Source organism: Lissotriton helveticus, chromosome 5_1 (assembly GCF_964261635.1).
Source record: "Lissotriton helveticus chromosome 5_1, aLisHel1.1, whole genome shotgun sequence".
NCBI classification, from domain to species: Eukaryota; Metazoa; Chordata; class Amphibia; order Caudata; family Salamandridae; genus Lissotriton; species Lissotriton helveticus.
This window is the reverse complement of record NC_136065.1, coordinates 1,447,671,034-1,447,690,389: the sequence shown is the minus strand read 5'-3', so window position 1 is coordinate 1,447,690,389 and position 19,356 is coordinate 1,447,671,034. Positions and strand designations below refer to the sequence as shown.

Sequence of the window (19,356 nt, the reverse complement as noted above, 5' to 3'; positions counted from 1 at the left end):
TGTTAGCAACAGCTAGGTAATACACATATAATTTTATCTCCGCGAAGCGGAGCGCTGTTACAGATATATATCTTGTTTCTGAACGTTAATTTCTCAAAATGCACTGAAGCACATATATTGAGACCTAGCAAAGGCACATCGGGCTACCAGTCCCTACAATTTTGCCAAGTTTCGTGCAAATCCATTCAGCTGTTCGATCCTACCGAGAGACAAGATGGCGGCCGCTACGGACTGTTTGGAATGTTTACAGACACCGGAGAGCCAATCAGCTTCGCTTCGCAAAGCTCCGTAACGCGAAAAGTACGCGAAGCGGTGCGCTGTTACAGATATATACCTTTTTTTGAACGTTAATTTCTCAAAATCCACTGGAGCACATATATTGAGATCTAGCAAAGGCACATCGGGCTACCAGTCCCTACAATTTTGCCAAGTTTCGTGCAAATCCATTCAGCTGTTCGATTATTATTATGTTTATTTTTTTTTGCCCCGCGGGGCCCTTTTAAAACCTCCACATCAAACCTAGGGGGTGAGCGACAATGTACTATGCCCCCTTATGGTCATTTGCCCCTTCGCTTTGGCCTCCTCTTGTCTCTCGATCCTACCGAGAGACAAGATGGCGGCCGCTACGGACTGTTTGGAATGTTGACAGACGCCGGAGAACCAATCAGCTTCGCTTCACAAAGCTCCGTTGCGCGAAAAGTACGCGTAGCGGAGCGCTGCCCAGTCCGCTGCTACAGATATATATCTTTTTTTGAACATTAATTTCTCAAAATCCACTGAAGCACATATATTGAGACCTACAAAAGGCACATCGGGCTACCAGTCCCTACAATTTTGCCAAGTTTCGTGCAAATCCATTCAGCCGTTCGGGCTAAAAGTGAGGCCAACCGCCCTATGGAAATTAACATGGGAAAAACGCGTTTTGGGACCCCCCTTTTTTCTCGGCCCCCCCTTGACGAACCCCCCCAATATTTTCAGGGGCTGCTCAGAAACAAAATGTGCCATTTTCCTGAAAATTTCAGCCAATTCCGTCCACAAACGCCAAAGTTATTAGACATAGAATTTTCAAAAAACCCATAGAGAAAAAATCCTAACTATATATACCTACTGGCGACCGCCAGTAGGTAATATATATATATATATATATATGTAGCCATGCTGTCCCACTTGTTCCTCCCTTGCCTTTGGAGAAAGTGAAATGGTTTGTGTGACCTGCAGGGAGTGTTGTTTCCGTGATTAAAGGAGACGTGCTTCAGATGCAGTGAAGAGCGGGTATAGCTGGATAATGAAGAAATTGCATGTAACAGGAATGGTGAAGAGAGGAACAGGTAGGGATGGGCGTAATTCTGTGTATTGTAATCAAACAAAATTACATAAGAATACAGGGAGATATGCTAGAAGTGTAATTCTGTTTTTAGCGCTATACCTTAGTACAAAAATGCCCCCTAGTGTCCAAAATTGACACAAGGATGCATGTGAGCGCTTAAAAATTGCGCTAAATGCAGTAGAACATGATTACCGGGCACAGGTGGCCGCTAATGCTTGCTAAATGTGCTCATATAATAGTATATTTTCTTTAAATTACGCTAGCAGGAATAATTGCATAATTTTCGTTAATATTGCATCAAAAAATGATGTGGAAATACTGCAATTACTCCGATTACTCCAGTGCAATTGAAATTCCGCCCAGGCCTAGGAACAGCATAAGAAGCAGTACCATTGAAATGGGGGAGCTGTGTCATGTCAGGTTGTGCATCAATTTAAGTTTGGAAGTAAGGCTCTGTATGTGAAGTCCATGAGGATTATTTTGTGCCCAGAGAGTGGCACAGCGAGTGGTATGTGTGGCTAAATTCAAGGGTTTCTAATCAGGATTTGAGGAGCTGTGGGAGGCTGCTTGTGCAGACATGAAGCATAAGAGAGGAGGTACTTCATACGTAGAGTATGCACGACATTGGGGGTACGCTCTGTTTGGGGGACAGAAAGCAACAAGTGCATGTAAGAAGTTGGAAGGTGTATCCCATTATTTACCATTTGGTTGTCTAGAGGGACTGACGGTATGGCACAGGGGTGATGCAGGTTTCTATAGGAACAAGGCTTCAGAGCTTGAGTATTTCTGATGTGGACAGTAAAGTTTTCCAAAGTTTAGCTTGACTCAAACCCTTGCTTGGCCTCACAGTATTGAATACTGGGGTGCTATCGTAAGAGATTGGGTTATTTGTTAAGGGGGTAACCACTCGTGTTAAGTAATAAAAACAATCCTTGTCAAGATGAACAACCAAAGTCACTAAATTAACCTGAGCTCAACCCTCTGGTAGCTATGGCACAGAGCAGATAGGCTTAACTTTGAGCAATGCGAAAAATATTTATGCAGTACCAAAATAGGAATAAAGTAAAAATGCAAAGCAATAGAGTAAAATTTAATAAACAAAATGACACCAAAATGATAAAAATCCAATAAGGTGAATTGGAAAATTAAAGTGTTAATTAGAAATAGTGCCAAAAAGCGCCAATGGTAGTCAATGGTCGATGGAGGCTGGGACAAAGGCACAATTTCTTCTGACTGAAATGGAGTGCTGGTCGGATAAACCAAAGAGGTTAATCTTGGGCAAAGATTTTATCTTCTGACTTAGGGCCTGATTTAGGTCTTGGCAGGTGGGATACTCCGTCACAAATGTGACGGGTATCCAAACCACTGTATTACAAGTGCCATAGCATTTTATGCAGTTGTAATAAGACGAATTTGATATCCATCACATTTGTGATGGAGTATCCCATCTGCCAGATCTAAATTAGGCCCTTAGTCTTTAAAGTTTCCCCAATACCCAAAGGAGCACACTTCTGAAGCCCCCCCGGACAAGAAAAGGCCTCTTGTATCTTGTTGCATCCCAGTATCTTGAACAGAAGGTCATCCCTATTACCACTGGAGTCCACTTCATTGTCCTGGGTACAAGAAAGTGTAAGTCCAGTCATTAAGGGGTCCTCTAAGGTCTCAGACAGGAAATTGATTCCACTTCTGGTTTTCCCCAGGTCCAGGATTATTCTTCAATGGGTGCCTGGAGGTGCAACATGTCTGCCTGGCACTAGCTAGTTGGTGGGAATGACTCCTGGACATAACCTAACCAGTAGGATAAAAGTCCCTGGTCAATGTTTCCCACTTTGGGGCATTTATTTGATAGAGAACGCCTCCAGCCACACTAAACCCAGTGCTCTTAGGGCAGGATATGTGTGTGAGGTGTGTTCTATGGTAATCCCAGTGCCCCCTCAAAACAAACACTAAAATCTTGTTTGGAGCAGGTACTGAACCTACAACAAACCTGCAGTCAATATCCTGATAGGACAAAAGCAGAGTCCTTCAGAAACCAGACAGTGAATCTACAAGAATTTCTGTTTTCTCACCTTTCAAGTGCCCAAATGGTTATATGTAAACACAGAGACAGACTTCTGGTAGAACAAAAGCAGAGCTCTTCAGACCGAGGCAGTGGATCCACAAAAACTGTCTTGGCATCATGTTCTCTCCCCTTTCAAGTGGCCCCATGTGTTATATGTGATCCCATGAAACCTGTCATGGAGATTTTCACTCAAGCAGGATTTGACACTGTAGTGTTAAAAATGATATCCACAGTCACCACCATTTATATTCAGAGAGACGCCTCTATCTATTAAGGTCATTCTATTGTTTGCTCCTGGAGAATAAGATAAGATACATTTATTATGCATAATTGTTAAACACCATAGTATACATTAACACATTTTAAAATGGCTACAGCAAGATTCCATAAAACATTCCAAAACATAAATAGTCAAATTTGAAAGATTACAATTCTAGCAATTATCTGTAACTTACATTAAAACAGAATTCAGTAAATTGTCTGTAATCTTAAATTGACATGACCTCATAGTGTTCCAATTTTTTTGCAGTGAAAATAAAAACATTAGGAAAAGTGACAGTTCAAAGTGATGTCCGTTGTCATAAAGCATGTAATCATGGCCTACCTGCACTTATGATTACCATGTCGGTTGAAAGGTGCTCTTAACAGTGCCCTCCTTTTGTTCACAAGACCAGGGCATACACATTATGTGAACAATGTTTTCCTCGCTGGTTTCAAATAGCCTGCAGCAAAACATTTTAGTTTCCAGAAGTCAGGGCACAGTGTGAATATATTCTGAAAGATGTCCAAAACGGTATCTAATAAAATGCTCTTTTAGATGTCTGGACCAGCTGGCCTCCAGGTAAGGCTGATGTTTAAGAATCTTATAATCTTTTAGGGTCATCCAGGCATGAGATCTGGTTGATGGTGTCTCTTTAATTGCAGAGATTTTTTCATCACCCCATTTATCGTTTTTAGGTCTCGCCTATTCTTTACCGCAGGGATAAATAGGCGAGATTATAGTAAGTGGAAAAGAAAAGTCTACCTAGCTGCGGATCGCGTACAGTTCATGTGAGTTATGCGCGTGCACATCATCGCCAGCCACATCACACACCACCATTTGTCTGTGTCTCGGCATCAGACTTCAAAGGCTGCTGCTCCCCTGCCCCCCGCATCAGACTTGAAAGGAATGCACTCCCCAGGCCTCTTATCTGTTTTGTTTTGCTTGGCATCTAAATCTCCTCCACTTGGTTTCACTTTCTCGTTATAACAACTGACCATCTTTCTTTGCCAAACGGTTCCCATTTACTGTTTAAGGGTATATCTTTGTTCCACACTAAACTGCCTAAACACGTTTAAATATGGACTACTACGCTTTATTTACTGTATCCTCTCTAGCCTAAGGTTAATTCGTGATAGACCTCTGCTCACATGACTGACAAGTAAATGTTGCTGCATTACTCCATGGCAGGCGCTCCTGCTAACAATTCTGTAGGCAAATAATGTCCCTCCCTCAAAGTACCCCCCTTTTGCCCTTATTTATGGACCTCGGCTGTACCCAGATCGGGGAAATTGCGAAATTTCGCCCTCTCCTATTATGGGCCCGCATTTGGCGGGTAGAGGAACTTAGTGCCTACGCGAGAAGTTTGGAAGAAATAATGGAGTCACCACACTGGGCCAGAGTCAAATGGTTAACTGATATGAAAAATCTATTGTCAAATTTGGGCCTATCAGACTCTTGGTCCAGCAGAACCTCTCCTCCAAAACAAGTTCTTAAAAACCTCTTTCGGGATTGGGCTTGCTCCCAAAGGCATTCTAGTCCATCCATTGGCAGACTCACAGAGGATTTTTTGATGTTTAAAGACTGTCCCAGGCGAGAACCCTATCTAGACACAATCGGGAAACCTTTTGCCCGGTCTTTGTATTTTAAATTCAGAACGGGTACTCTTCCACTGAACACTTTTACCAAAACATGGAAATCCTGTACAGACAAAACTGACCTGTGTCCATCCTGTTCAGCCCACCCAGAGACATTAGCTCATTTTTTATTTGTCTGCAAGGAATATGCCAATCCAAGAAGGGTGTGGCTGAAGAACTTGTGTCGGCAACTTGGAACTAGGAGCCATGCTGAGGCAACCAGGATACTTGTTTCGGATAGTTATGTACCCTATGCTTGTGCCCTAGCAAAATTTCTATTTTGGGCTTGGGCTATTCGAGCCAGAAAGCTTAAATACTCTGTTTAATTTTTTCTTAAACAATATTTATTCTAGTAAATGCTGTACTTCTTGTTATCAACTGGACATGTATCATTAATTTTATTATTACTTTTAAACTGCTTTTATGATAATGACATTTTATCGAAATAAAGCTTTTTGACTTTGACTTTGACTTTGGCTAACATTTGTCGGATGTTTTTTTTTAAAACATACTACTTTTCTTTGACAAACGTTTCTCATTCATTGCTTAAAGCGTATATCCTTGTTCCACACTAAACTGCTCAAACATGCTTAAATATGGACTATTACGGTTTGTTTTCTGCACCTTCTCCGGCTTACGGTTAATTCGCAGTCTAGAGCGGTCGCGCTCCCTCACGCACTTCCTTGATGATCAATTGATCTATCACAGTTAAGAAGTAGTGTCCTCCTCCTTATTAGTTTTTTTTCTTGATATGCCTTGTATATTGAGTTTGATTATTTAAATATGCAGTAGGTTGATCCTTCTAAATGAATAGGTGATAACTGTCATGTTAAAACCAGTTGTTTATTTATATCTATTGTGTAAAATATATGCACTCTCTTTTTTTTTTTAAAGTTACAGTTTCCCATATATGTATAAATTAACAAATGTATTGGTTCTGACTTCACTGCAATATTCATTGGAAAGAGAATTACATCGCAATGGATACTGTTTTGGGGGACCTCACACACCGTCACCCCCCTCACACACCCTCTCTCACCCTCAGCCCCCTCGCCCTCGCCCTCACAACCCTCTCATCCTCACTCACCCTCACACCCTCACCCTCACCCACCCTCACCCTCACCCTCACACACCCCCACCCTCACACGCCCTCACACCCCCTCACCCTCACAACCCCTCCCCCTCACCCTCATATCCGCTCACCCTCCCTCACACCCTCATACCCCATTACACCCTTACCATCACACACCCTCACCCTCACAACACTCTCACACACACTCACTCACCCTCACACCCCCTCACCCTCACACACCCTCACCCCCTCACCCTCACCTCCTCACCCTCACACCCCCTCACCCTCACACACCCTCACCCTCACTCACACACCCTCACACACCCACACCCTCACACCCTCACACACCCCCTCACACACCTCTCACCCTCACACACCCTCACCCTCACACACCCTCAAACCCCCTCACCCTCACACACCCTCACCCTCTCCCTGTCACCCTCACCCTCACACCCCCTAACCCTCATACCCTCACCCTCACACCCCTTCACCCCCTCACACACTCACCCTCACCCTCACACACCCTCACACACCTCACACTCCCTCATCCTCACCCCCACACACCCCCACACCCTCACACCCCCTCACCCTCACACACCCCTTACCCTCACACACCCTCACCCACCCTCACCCTCACACACCCCCTCACTCACCCTCTCACCCTCACACACCCTCACACACACACCCTCACACACCCTCTCACCCTCACCCTCACACCCTCACACACCCTCACACACCCTCAGCCCCTTACACCCCCTCACCCCCTCACCCTCACACCCTCATCCTCACACCCCCTCACCCTCACCCTCACAACCCCACACCCTTACCCTGACACCCCCTCACCCTGACACCCCCTCACCCTCACACCCCCTTCCCCCTCACACCCTCTCACCTCTCACCCCTCACCCTTACAACCCCCTCACACACCCTCACCCTCACCCCCCTCACCCTCACCCTCACACACCCTCCCCCTCACACACCCTCACACCACCTCACCACAACCCTCTCCCTTACAACCCCCTCACACACCCTCACCCTCACCCACCTCACCCTCACCCTCACACCCCCTCACCCTCACACCCCCTCACCCTCACACACCCTCACACCCCCTCACCCTCACACACCCTCACACCCTCTCACCCTCGCATACCCTCACTCACCCTCACACCCTCACCCTCACCCTCACACACCCTCACCCTCACACCCTCACACACCCTCACATCCCCTCACCCTCACATCTCCCCACCCTCACACACTCTCACCCTCACACCCCCACCCTCACACCCCTCACCCTCACCCTCACACCCCCTCACCCTCACAACCCTCTCACCCTGACACACCCTCACCCTCATACCCCCTCACCCTCACACCCCTTCACCCTCACTCACCCTCACTCACCCTCACACACCCTCACCAGCATAGCATAACAAAACATAGCATAGCATAGCAAAACACAGCATTACATAACAAAAAAGCATAGGCTAGCAAAACATAGCATAGCATTACAAAAAAAAGCATAGGATAGCAAAACAAAACATAGCATAACAAAACAAACATAGCATAGCAAAACACAACAAAGCATAGCATAGCATAACAAAACAGAACACAACATAGCATAGCATAACAAAACATAGCATAACAAAACAAAGCATAGCAAAACAAAACATAGCATAGTATAACAAAACATAGCATAGCATAACAAAACACAACAAAACATAGCAGAACAAAACATAGCGTAACATAACAAAACATAGCATAACATAACAAAACAAAGCATAGCATAACAAAACATAGCAAAACACAACAAAACCTAGCATAGCATAACAAAACACAACAAAACATAGCATACATAACAAAACATAGCATAGCAAGGCAATGCAAAACATAGCATAGCATAGCAAAACACAACAAAACATAGCATAGCATAACCAAACACAACATAGCAGAGCATAACAAAACAACGCTTAGCATAGCATAGCATAACTAAACAAAGCATAGCATAGCATAACAAAACATACCATAACAAAACATAGCATAGCAAAACATAGCATAGCATAATAAAACACATCAAAACATAGCATAGCATAACAAAACATAACATAGCATAACAAAGCACAGCATAGCAAAACACAACAAAACAAAGCATAGCATAACAAAACACAACAAAACATAGCATATCATAACAAAAAAAGCATAGGATAGCAAAAGTAAACACAGCATAGCATAACAAAACAAAGCATGGGATAGCAAAACAAAACATAGCATTGCATAACAAAGCATAACATAACATACCAAAACATAGCATAACAAAACACAACACGTAGCCTAACAAAACAGAGCAAAACACAACAAAACATAGCATAGCGTAACAAAACACAACAAAACATAGCATAGCAAAACAAAACATATAATAGCATAGCAAAACATAGCATAGCATTATAAAATACAACAAAACATAGCATATCATAACAAAACATAACATAGAATAACAAAACACAGCATAGCATAGCATAGCATAACAAATCAAAGCATAGGATAGCAAAATATAGCATAGCATAACAAAACAGAATTAATTATTTTAAAAAATTCAAAGCCATTGTTAATTGTAATATCAATCAATGTAAGTCACGTAAATACAACACATATTGCATTACAAATTGTATAGGTGTCACATTTGCGAAAGTTATAACTATTGGTATTGTAAATGACAAAGCTATTAATTTCGCTATTTTCAAAAACAAAACATAAATAAAAAATTATTCATTTACAATACCAATAGCTCAAACTTTCCTAATGCGAGACCTATTGCATTGCATATGCTTGTTTTAAATGCTTCTAAAGTCAGTGACTTGTTCCATAGTGATCAAAGAACCAGGTCGTCAATGGCCGAATCTACATATCGACAAGAAGGCATCATTTTGTTTGTTTGCACTTCGTATCAGAGGGCTTTACACAGTTGTTGGGCCAAGAAGGACTTTATTCTTTTCCACACTTTGATGTATGCACCTTTTCTTGTGTTTAATTGGTTTACTAACCCAAACCCGAGCCTTATCTTGACTTGCGAGTGGTTGGAAGATAGAAGAAAAAGTGTTCTGAATATTTTTATGATGATCAAATCTAAAAGCACTGCGTCTTTACCTCGTATGGTGTAACTTCCATAGGTGAGGCCACATGATAATTTTACTGCGATTACCTTTAGCAGTGGTACAAAAGGGGGTGGTGATGGACGGAGCATCTGAAACAATCAAACACTCACACCCAGTCAACAGATCTGGGTTTAATCCATCACCGTTCTTTAGCCCACTCTGCCACCCCAGTTCAGACATGGCCATATGCAAATCAGTCTGACCCTGTGCCTCATGGGAACAGTCCAGCCCGAACTGTCAAGCCATGCCTTCCCTGGACCGGAAACATGCTTCTGAGGACTAGTTTCTGGCATTTCAGCTGTCTATAGCCCGGCTTGCTTGAATCCAGTGGCAAAGTGAGCAAGGGACTCACGTCTGAGCATACCCTGCCAACTTATGGTGAACAAAGTGGTACAAAAGGGGGTGGTGATGGACGGAGCATCTGAACCAATCAAACACTCACACCCAGTCAACAGATCTGGGTTTAATCCATGACCGTTCTATAGGCATGGCTTGGCAGTTCGGGCTGGACTGTTTCCATGTCTGAACTGGGGTGGCAGAGTGGGCTAACGAACGGTGATGGATTAAACCCAGATCTGTTGACTGGGTGTGAGTGTTTGATTGGTTACCCCCACCTCACTCAGCCTCCTCAACAGAATTCCATGGTTGACCGTGTCAAGGCGGCCGACAGGGCTTGCCATGAAATGGTTCCAGTCTTTTCTACAGGACAGACAGCAAGCGGTGTCTCTTTCCCCTTTTCAATCCTCTTTCACCAATATTCTGCATGGTGTACCACAGGGCTCGGCCATCAGCCCTATACTAATATCTACATGAAACCGCTAATGATGGTCATCAGAAAACATAAGATTAACATCATAAATTATGCTGATGACACTCACTTGATCATCTCTCTGGAAGGGGATCAGTCAACTTCATTGAAGGATTTCATAGCTGTTTGCGGGACACGGCATTGTGGCTTAGGGAAAACTCGCTGCAATTTAATGTTGACAAAACGGAGGTGCTTTATTGCACCACGGAAAGGCTCCCTCCCAGGCTGTCCAGCAATTTTTGGCCCTTGGACACCCCGACCCCAGTACAGCCTGTAAAGACAGTCCGGAACCTAGGTGTGATCTTTGATTGTCAGCTAACTTTGGAAGCGCTGGTGACAAAAACAGTGGGTTCCTGTCGTGCCATCATCAGATCATTGAGGAAGATTTTTCCTCTGCTTCCCTCCTTGGCTCGCACATTGATAGCACGCAGCACTATCCTCAGTAGATTAGACTACTGTAATGCCCTGCTGCTGGAAGCTCCTAACTTTTTATTGGATAGGTTGCAGAGGACACAATCCATGGCAGCCAAATTAGTCCTTGGCTGGCCTAGAAGGTCCTCTTCCTCACAGGCATTGGCGGAACTACACCGGCTGCCGCTGAGACAAAGAGTTCAGTTTAAATCTCTTTGCTTAGTGTTCAAGGCCCTGAATGGGATGGGGTCTGTCTCTTTCCAAAATAAATTTTCCTGGTATGTGCCCACAAGAACCTTGCGCTCCTCAGGGGCAAAGCTAGCGAAGGTACCAAAATTTAGGAAGGTGAGGTCAGGTGGCAGATCCTTTTAGGTGGCAGCTGCTAGGCTCTGGAATGCCCTGCCTCTGGAACTTAGACAAGGTAATAAGCTTCTGCCTTTTAGAAAAAGGCTAAAAACCTGGCTCTTCCCGAACATTTAGCTAACTGCTGTTGCGTGGCCTCACAACTGCGTATCTCTGAAAGGTTTTAGCGCCAGGATGCCTGCAAGGTGACAGTGCGCTACAGAAGTGTAATAAATAAATAAATGAATTAATAAATAAATAAATGTCCTAGATAAAAGACCAATTGGATAGGTATAACCATGTATATAAGTAAAAGATGAAGTGAGAATTCAATAAGTATCCACGCCAGAAGCTTCCAAATTTGGAGGAAGAAGGGTCCATCAACCCCAATAAATGCACCGAAAACTGTGCCATTTGCAGTCAATGCCACTATACGACACACGTTGTGTGAACAACTATTTTTTGGATGGGCAAATTAGCAGAACCTATGGTACTTACTACTATTTTATTATATTTGCACCATTTTTAGTTTGTCAGATGCCACACACACACACTCTGTTGTCTGAAAGTTTACATTTAGGTACATTCCTAAAACCTGGATGCTGTTCAGTCTTCACTCCCCAAGACCCTTTGTTCTGGGCGTAATGGAACCACAGAGGCAAGTATGCAGCACTACCCATAAATAGGCTGAAGTCGGAGTATAAAGCCTACAGCATCACCAAAGAGACTAGACAAACATCTACCAAGGTGACCAGGCAATCATTTTTGAAGGCTTGTCCTCATCCCACTAGCCCGTGTAAGCACACACAGGATGCTGCGGTTCTCTAGCAGACACATTTTTAAAAGACTATTTGTCATTTAAATTGCTTATTAAATTGGTATTCAATTTTTACCACAATGTAGCTCGCTTTGTGGCTTTTAAAGGACTTTTTAAATTTAAATTATTAAGCTAACTAGCAGCCCGTCCCGACGTTGTCCGGGTATGAAATAAAATGTGTGTAATGTGTGTATTTGGCAAGGGCAATTTATTTTAAAATCTTACGGTAGACAACATTTTTTGTTTAAATAGAATAGGGACGGAGAAGGGCTAGCTGCAGCCCTGGTTGATGTTAGCAGGCGCGTGTAATTGGTGTATTGATCCGCCGCCTGAGCCCGGCTACAGCCCTGGTTGCTGCTAGCAGGCGTGTGTAATGTCGTTGAATGAGAGAGTTATCAGCCGCGGGTAAATCCGTTTAATGAGAGAGTTCAGTGACAGCGAGTAGGAGAGGCTGCAGTAATTGTCACCACAGACACGCTCATTTGCGTGTTCCCCCGCTTGAGGCCCAGCTGCAGCCCTGGTTGATGTTATCAGGCGCGTGTAATTAGTGTACTGATCCGCCGCCTGAGCCCTGCTAGAGCCCTGGTTGATGGTAGCAGGCACGTCTAATTTCGTTGAATGAGAGAGTTCAGTAACAGCGTGCAGGAGAGGCTGCAGTAATGTTACTTACCAGGCCTCCAGCTGAACGCGTTTGTCATGCCCCCAGCACACGGCCACAGCAGACGATCTTCTGATTAATGTACGACCCACATGGCATGAAGGGCAGAACGTAGCACACGCCCCCAGCGTTTCTCCTTGATGCAACGCAATTGCGTTCAGGCCGGGCACATGCCCCCAGTTTTTCTCACGCCCCCTGCGTGCCCCTTGATGCTGCACAGCAACGTAATTGGCGCTTGTATGTACGACTCACATGGCATGAAGGGTGGACACATGCCCCCAGCGTTTGTCACGCTCCTAGCGTTTGTCACGCCCCCAGCACACGCCCACAGCCCACGATGTGATGGCCATACCACACGCCCCCAGCGTTAGTCACGCCCCCAGCCCACGCCCACAGCACAACGCAGCACGCCCACAAGGGACTACTTTGCTGGCACGGTTCTTTTACCTTTTAAATGTATATGGTGTCCTACGGTACAATTGTATGTCTTGCACTGTATGATTGTGATGAACACCACTGTTTCTTGAAAAGTTCATAAAAACAATGAAAAAAAAAATGTATATGGTGGCCGTCTGCATAGCCTATGTCCTTCTGCTGCAACTGCCCTTTCCAACGCTGTATTGGGTGTTGTGATTGGTTCTGTGGTTACTGAGATTACCCGCCTCAAACGTTTGGGCTCTCTCTTTATAATATTAGTATGGATTCCATCTACCGAACGCTGTTTTCTCTACTTTCTAGTGTGATTTCTCTTTACAATGCTTGTGATAATTCAATATTTTTTTATTTTATGTATTTAATTACTTTTGTCATAGTGTAGTGTAGATAAGAGTTGTTGATTTTTGCATCTTCATGAAGTTGACACAAACTATTAGTGGGTCAAAGGGTGATAATGTTTCGGTGTTTCAATTTCCATCTTTATAGCTTAACGTTGTTCAAACAATTGTCTTTGTTGAATGCTGCATTCAATCTCCAAGCAGGACCTCTTACATATGTAAAACTTTGTGATTTTTATGTATGCTCCGTGTGATACCTAAATATAAAATTGAAATTAAAGTTAAAATACTGGAATCCCCTTTCCTTTAGTGACTGATGGTTATGTCTGTCATTGATTTACTGAGAAAATAAAAAAAGTTCAACATAAATCCATCACCCATGAGATGCCTTACACGTGCTTGTTTATATGCCATTTCAGTTCATGTAGAGCCAGGCACATGCGAGGTCATCGCTGCCCACAGATGCTGCAACAAAAATAAAATAGAAGAAAGATCGCAAACAGTAAAATGCTCCTGTTTTCCTGGACAAGTAGCGGGTACAACGCGAGCAGCTCCATCATGCGTGGATGGTAAGTCAATGTCAACTTGTTCACTGTGCTGATGACGTTTCATCTTTATGGTGCCTATCCTGTTTCCATTTAAAATATAAAACAATGTGATCCCATCCTCGTCGGCAAATTACTGAAGAATGCTGCAGATACTCTCAATAATTTGTAAAGGTTTATTCAAGCAGAGAGGAGAGAAGGCAAGTTAATCCTAACAGGGGCCCTGAGGTAACTGCCTGTCCTGGAATCACTGAGGGATTTGGGTTCCATGACAGAGCAGTGTTCTAGGCACGCATCACCACACAATGTTAATATGTCAACAGTGTGAGATTTAAGGATATTTCGTTCTGTCGTGTATTTCTATAGGTTCTGAATCAGTCCCCCTATTCCTGACCCTATTCTGGTTAAACTAACTATCAAGTTAACTAACAGTCAGCCCATGAGGCAAGAAAACCCCCATGATGCAGATACCGTTATCTGACGCAGTCACACTACGGCACAGGAACGTGTTATCTGATTAGGTCATAACGCTTGAGATCTAATTAGACAAGCGACATTCCTCCAGCCCCTGATAAGGCATACGACGTTCTCATAACAAATCAAACCTATGACAACCTGGAAAATCCGTGCGGCCATTGTTTTGATTTCACAGAGAACTTTTGCAAAAGAATGTGCTAACGAGCAAGTCGTATGACATCTTTATTGACGTACCTATGTCCATCCTTACGTCAATCTCGGCACCTTTAAGGTATAAATATTGCCGACCTTGCCCTATGCAAACACACGCGTGGTGACAAGACGGAGCAGCCACCCTTGCCGAAGCCGAGAGCAGAAGCAGACCCCGCAGGCAGCAGCCCCGCCTTCCTGACGCGCTGAGAGACGCGCTGCTATCTCAAACCGAGAGACCCAGCACCGGCGCTTCTGGGCAGCCCTCGCAGGCAGCCTGGAATATCGAGAGCAGAGAAAGAGATACCATTCCTCATCCATCCTAAATTCCAGGTACAGAACTGAATAACCCCTCACAGAGAATTCTTTAGTTATTCACTTGGCAAAAACAAACTTAACTTAAACTGTAACTTTCTATTCCCGCCCACGCATTAGACTTAGGTCAGGTACACGGGGTAGGCGTATTTAGAAACACCAGTTGAGTACGTTTAGTCAAATGTATATGTGTATGTAAATATATTTTAATCATTTTAAAACATCATATGGCTCAGAAACCATATCAATGTTTTTACAGTATTATTTTATACTATTGCTTCTAATGTATGCACTTTACTTAACTATAAGTATTGCAATAATATCGATCCATTTCTCTTGTACGAGAAAAGAGACTGATCAATAAATAACATCTTTTATTGAACACGCCCGTCTCTTCCTTTTCTCTACATTCTGATGAGACTAAGAATGCACGTACTGACTGAGTAAAATAATTGCCTTGTGCTCACACGACTCATGAGATTGACTCTTGATTAGGGGAGAGCAAAGTTGTCATGTTCTATGGTTGTCAGAAACTAAATCCCTTCTTGTCTAATCAGGGGAGTTAATTCCTTCCTTGAACATTCGAGAAAGTTTCTAGCGAACTCTGAGCTTAGCTGGCAAACCCAAAAATTAAGTCTAGTATCGACAGTAGTAGACCTAGTTAACGTCTGGTCTAGGCCTTTACTGCTGTAGGTACTATTCCAATGCGCAGAGCCTATTGGGAAAATAGGAGCTACACTACATGGCGCCCAACGCGTTTGGAAAGGGCGATAAAACTAACGTAAGACATTTAGAGTAACTCAGTCGTGCTTTCTCACTCAGACCCCTTTTTCCAAATACTCCAAAGACGTCTGGAGTGGGTGAAAGGTTATTATATCCTCCAAAACCTCGCAGGAGGGAACTCCTATGTATGGTTCTTGGTCTAGTCAATGTTGAAGGATAAAACAGTTCCAGAATATTGTGCATCTAATCTCTGTTTCCATAAGAAACCTGATCTGCAAACAAACATAATACCATCCTTTCTGTAAAATGGCAGAGAGTGATGATGAAAGAGAGGCAATTAGATTAGCTACTGAAATAGCAGATGCTGATGCTACCATGCAAACAGCAGACCCGGATATAATACTCATCCAGGTCGCCAAAAGGAGATCTATAACCTTAAAACTTATAGAAAATGGACTGACACCTAGAGGTGGCACAGTCATATTCGTAATTGAGGCACACGAATATCGGCAGACAGAGGTATACTATACATGGATACATTTTCCAGCAGCAAATGCTGTAACAAAGTACTTCCACTATTACAAAGTAGAGGAACCTCCTGAAACGTACACTCCTTTCGAGGAGGTGGAAGTACCACTCAAATTCCAAGAGCATTTGCTCTTATTTGATGGCGCCCTAAAACATAACAATCACATTACAAGGCTCGGTCCTTTAGGAAGACCAGGAGCAACGTGGCCGGTCCTAGCCGGATACACACCACATCCAGACATCGAAAGAATGCCTGCAGCAGAGCTGTTAATACAGCTAAAACAACTACTAAAAATTCATAGACAATTAGTTCAGTATGTAATGCGGACTTCAACAATTCAGCCAGCGATTAAACTACCACAGCTGACCCCTCACCAGGGGAACACAAATAAAATTACACCACAGAACATCCAATCCTGCCTAGGTAAAGTTCCAGCTAAACGGGAACAAATACCATTCTGGTTGGCACAGAAAATTACCCAAATAGAGGCGGTGTTTCCTGACACCACCCCATTAGAAAAACACAGGATTCTGACTATATGTCTCCCAATGGGAATCGCACCACACATTGAGGACTGTGACACTTGGGGTACAGTCTTTGCTTCCATCTATACAAAAACGCACGGTGTTCCATCCATTTCGGTGATACCAGATGTGCTAAAACAAATTCAAGATGAATACGGTCCAGAACCTGCTTTACCTCTTGGTATGAAATTACTGAAAGACTTCAAGCAGGTCTCGGCTATATTACTAGCCAACATAAAAGGTGAAGCAGCAAACGTGGCGATCCGCCAGAGGTTAAAAGAGACAGATATAGCAGACCAACCAGCTGAAATTGCCAGAATCATAGAAAAATCCTATGAAGAACTAGGCAGAGATAGTCTAGGTGGAATACCAGTAAAACCGCAACTGACTACAAGTCCAGAAAAAATGTTTTTTAACAATAATAATAATTTACCAAAAAAGAACTGGGATGGAAACAAACAATCCAATCCTAAAGAAAAGAAATTCCAGTCCAGAGGAAGGTCTCCTAGGCGAAGAGAGAAATCTCCAAACCCGAGACAAAGGTCACCCCAGAGTGAACCCTCTGGGAATAGATATAACCTTAGAAATAGGGATAATATTAAAAAACCTGATAGATATCAAGACATTGATACACGTCCCTCTCAATCTTTTCAGAATTCCTCGCAGAAATCGGAAAGAAGAGGACGATCAGAAGAGCACGCCAAGTCCAAAGACAAGGAACCTGCTCAACTGAAAAAGAAATCACAATTTCCAAAAAAGAAGGTAGCTAGTATCAAGGTAGTTAACAATGCCGAGAATACTGAGGACACAACTGAAAAACGGAGAGTGGGCTCAGACAATGCTAGACAGCGCAGCAGAGGTGAGCATAGCTCGCAAAGTCCTTATGAATCATCTGGAGACAGTGGACACGAATGAATACCTTCAAGTGGAAACTGCAGATACCAGAGTTAGCAAGCCCCACAAAATATACGAGATAACATTACGTATAGAGGGAGATAAGACTAGGAAAATAAGGGGACTATTTTGGGATAACCTCTCCAAGGGTTATGACATCCTTCTAGCTGAAAAAGACTGGCCACCAGAGTTTGTCAGGGAGTGCCCTCATGGCGAAGAAGTAATTATGCCTGCCTTCTCGAATCAAATGCCGATTCATAAAAAATATACACTTGCTAGAAAGTGGGCAGTGGCCTTAGCACCTGCTTTATATAAAAATCATGTAGGATGGGATGAGGATTCTCCTCCTCACAAAATCCAGTTAAAATCACAACCAACTGCACAAAGGCAGTACCCAATTAAGCAAGAAGCTAAAAAACAAGTAAATGAAATACTAGATCAGCTAGAATACCAGGGGGTGATTGAAACTTGCACCTCACAAATGAACAATCCTTTGTTTCCGGTCTCCAAACCAGACAATTCATATCGCCTAGTTTTGGATTACCGACACCTTAACACATGTTGCAAAACTTTTGCAGTGCAAAACTCACACAGTGCTGCACTAATGAATAACATAGTGCGCAAAAAATACAAAACAACCTTGGACATCTCCAATGGATTCTTTTGTCAAAACATAGCACCAGAGAGCAGATATTTAACAACTTTCTCAGTAAATGGCACTCAAAAACAATTCTGTCGGTTAGCCCAGGGGTACAAGAACAGCCCGGGGGTATTCTCAGCGAGAGTAACAGAATTACTACAACAATATGATGATGAAGCATTATCTTATGTCGATGACATTTACTTAACAGATGATGACTTGGAGACTCACTTGAAAAGAGTGAACACCATAATACTTAGTTTCGCTGCAGAGGGTTACAAATTCAACTTCAAAAAGTCCAGAATTGCCCATCTGACGGTCCTATTCTTAGGATATGAGCTATCAAGTGAAGGTAAAAGCCTGGCAGACAATTTCCTAGAGAAATGTGCCGTTATCCAAGCTCCTAAAACACTAACAAACCTACAGTCAATTTTAGGCTTCCTAAATTTCGGAAGAACATACATTGCAAATTACGCAGAAAGGGTGAAACCCCTTTACGATCTAATTAAACCAGACTTTAAAAGATCCAGTTGGACTCAAACACACACAGAAATTTTGAGATCCTTACAAACAGACATGCTAATTAAGACAAAATTAGAAACCCGTGATAATACACGCAACCTTGTGATCCGAGTCATCCCAGGGAAATGCGGATTCACATACCTGACCTCTAATGAGGGAGAAAAGGTACCAATTGCATTCAAATCACACTTGTACACAAAAGCTGAACAGAGATTCAGCAACAAAGGAAAAATTGTTCAAGCAGTTCAAACCGCAATAAGCTAGAGAAAAAGACATAGCTGACGGTAGACATATCACAGTCAGAACAGCAGAATCAGCCTTTGAGGCACTAACAACACCGTGTAATTTACCAACAACAACATTGAATCCGGAATGGATACAATGGGTGAAATCAATCACAACGGACAAAGTAAACTACTACTTTGATCCAGAACTAGAGGAATTGAAAAATCTAAAATATGAAAAGACGTATCCTCTGCCAATCGACATTCTGCCTCTACGACATTACGCCTGTGTAATCTATACAGACGGACATGCTCAACCCTCCGTTTGGGGAGAACATGCATACAACCCCACATGTGAGATTACAAAAGAAGTGTGGCGCGGAGGTAAACTAAAACCTCTATTAACAAAATCACACTCAGTAGAAACTAATTCAGAACTACAAACTGAAATAATAGCTTTGA

At 43.2% G+C, this 19,356-nt stretch overlaps 1 protein-coding gene across 3 annotated transcripts in view; it reads left to right on the top strand.

Moving 5' to 3' along the window:
* Positions 1-19,356, top strand: part of LOC144755472 (chemokine-like protein TAFA-2) — a 908,084-nt gene that overhangs the window by 727,207 nt on the left and 161,521 nt on the right. For all 3 annotated transcript variants that reach the window (XM_078644443.1, XM_078644444.1, XM_078644442.1), the window contains one exon: positions 13,732-13,881. In XM_078644443.1, coding sequence (XP_078500569.1) covers positions 13,732-13,881 — 150 coding nt within the window. The remainder of the gene's footprint in view (positions 1-13,731; positions 13,882-19,356) is intronic.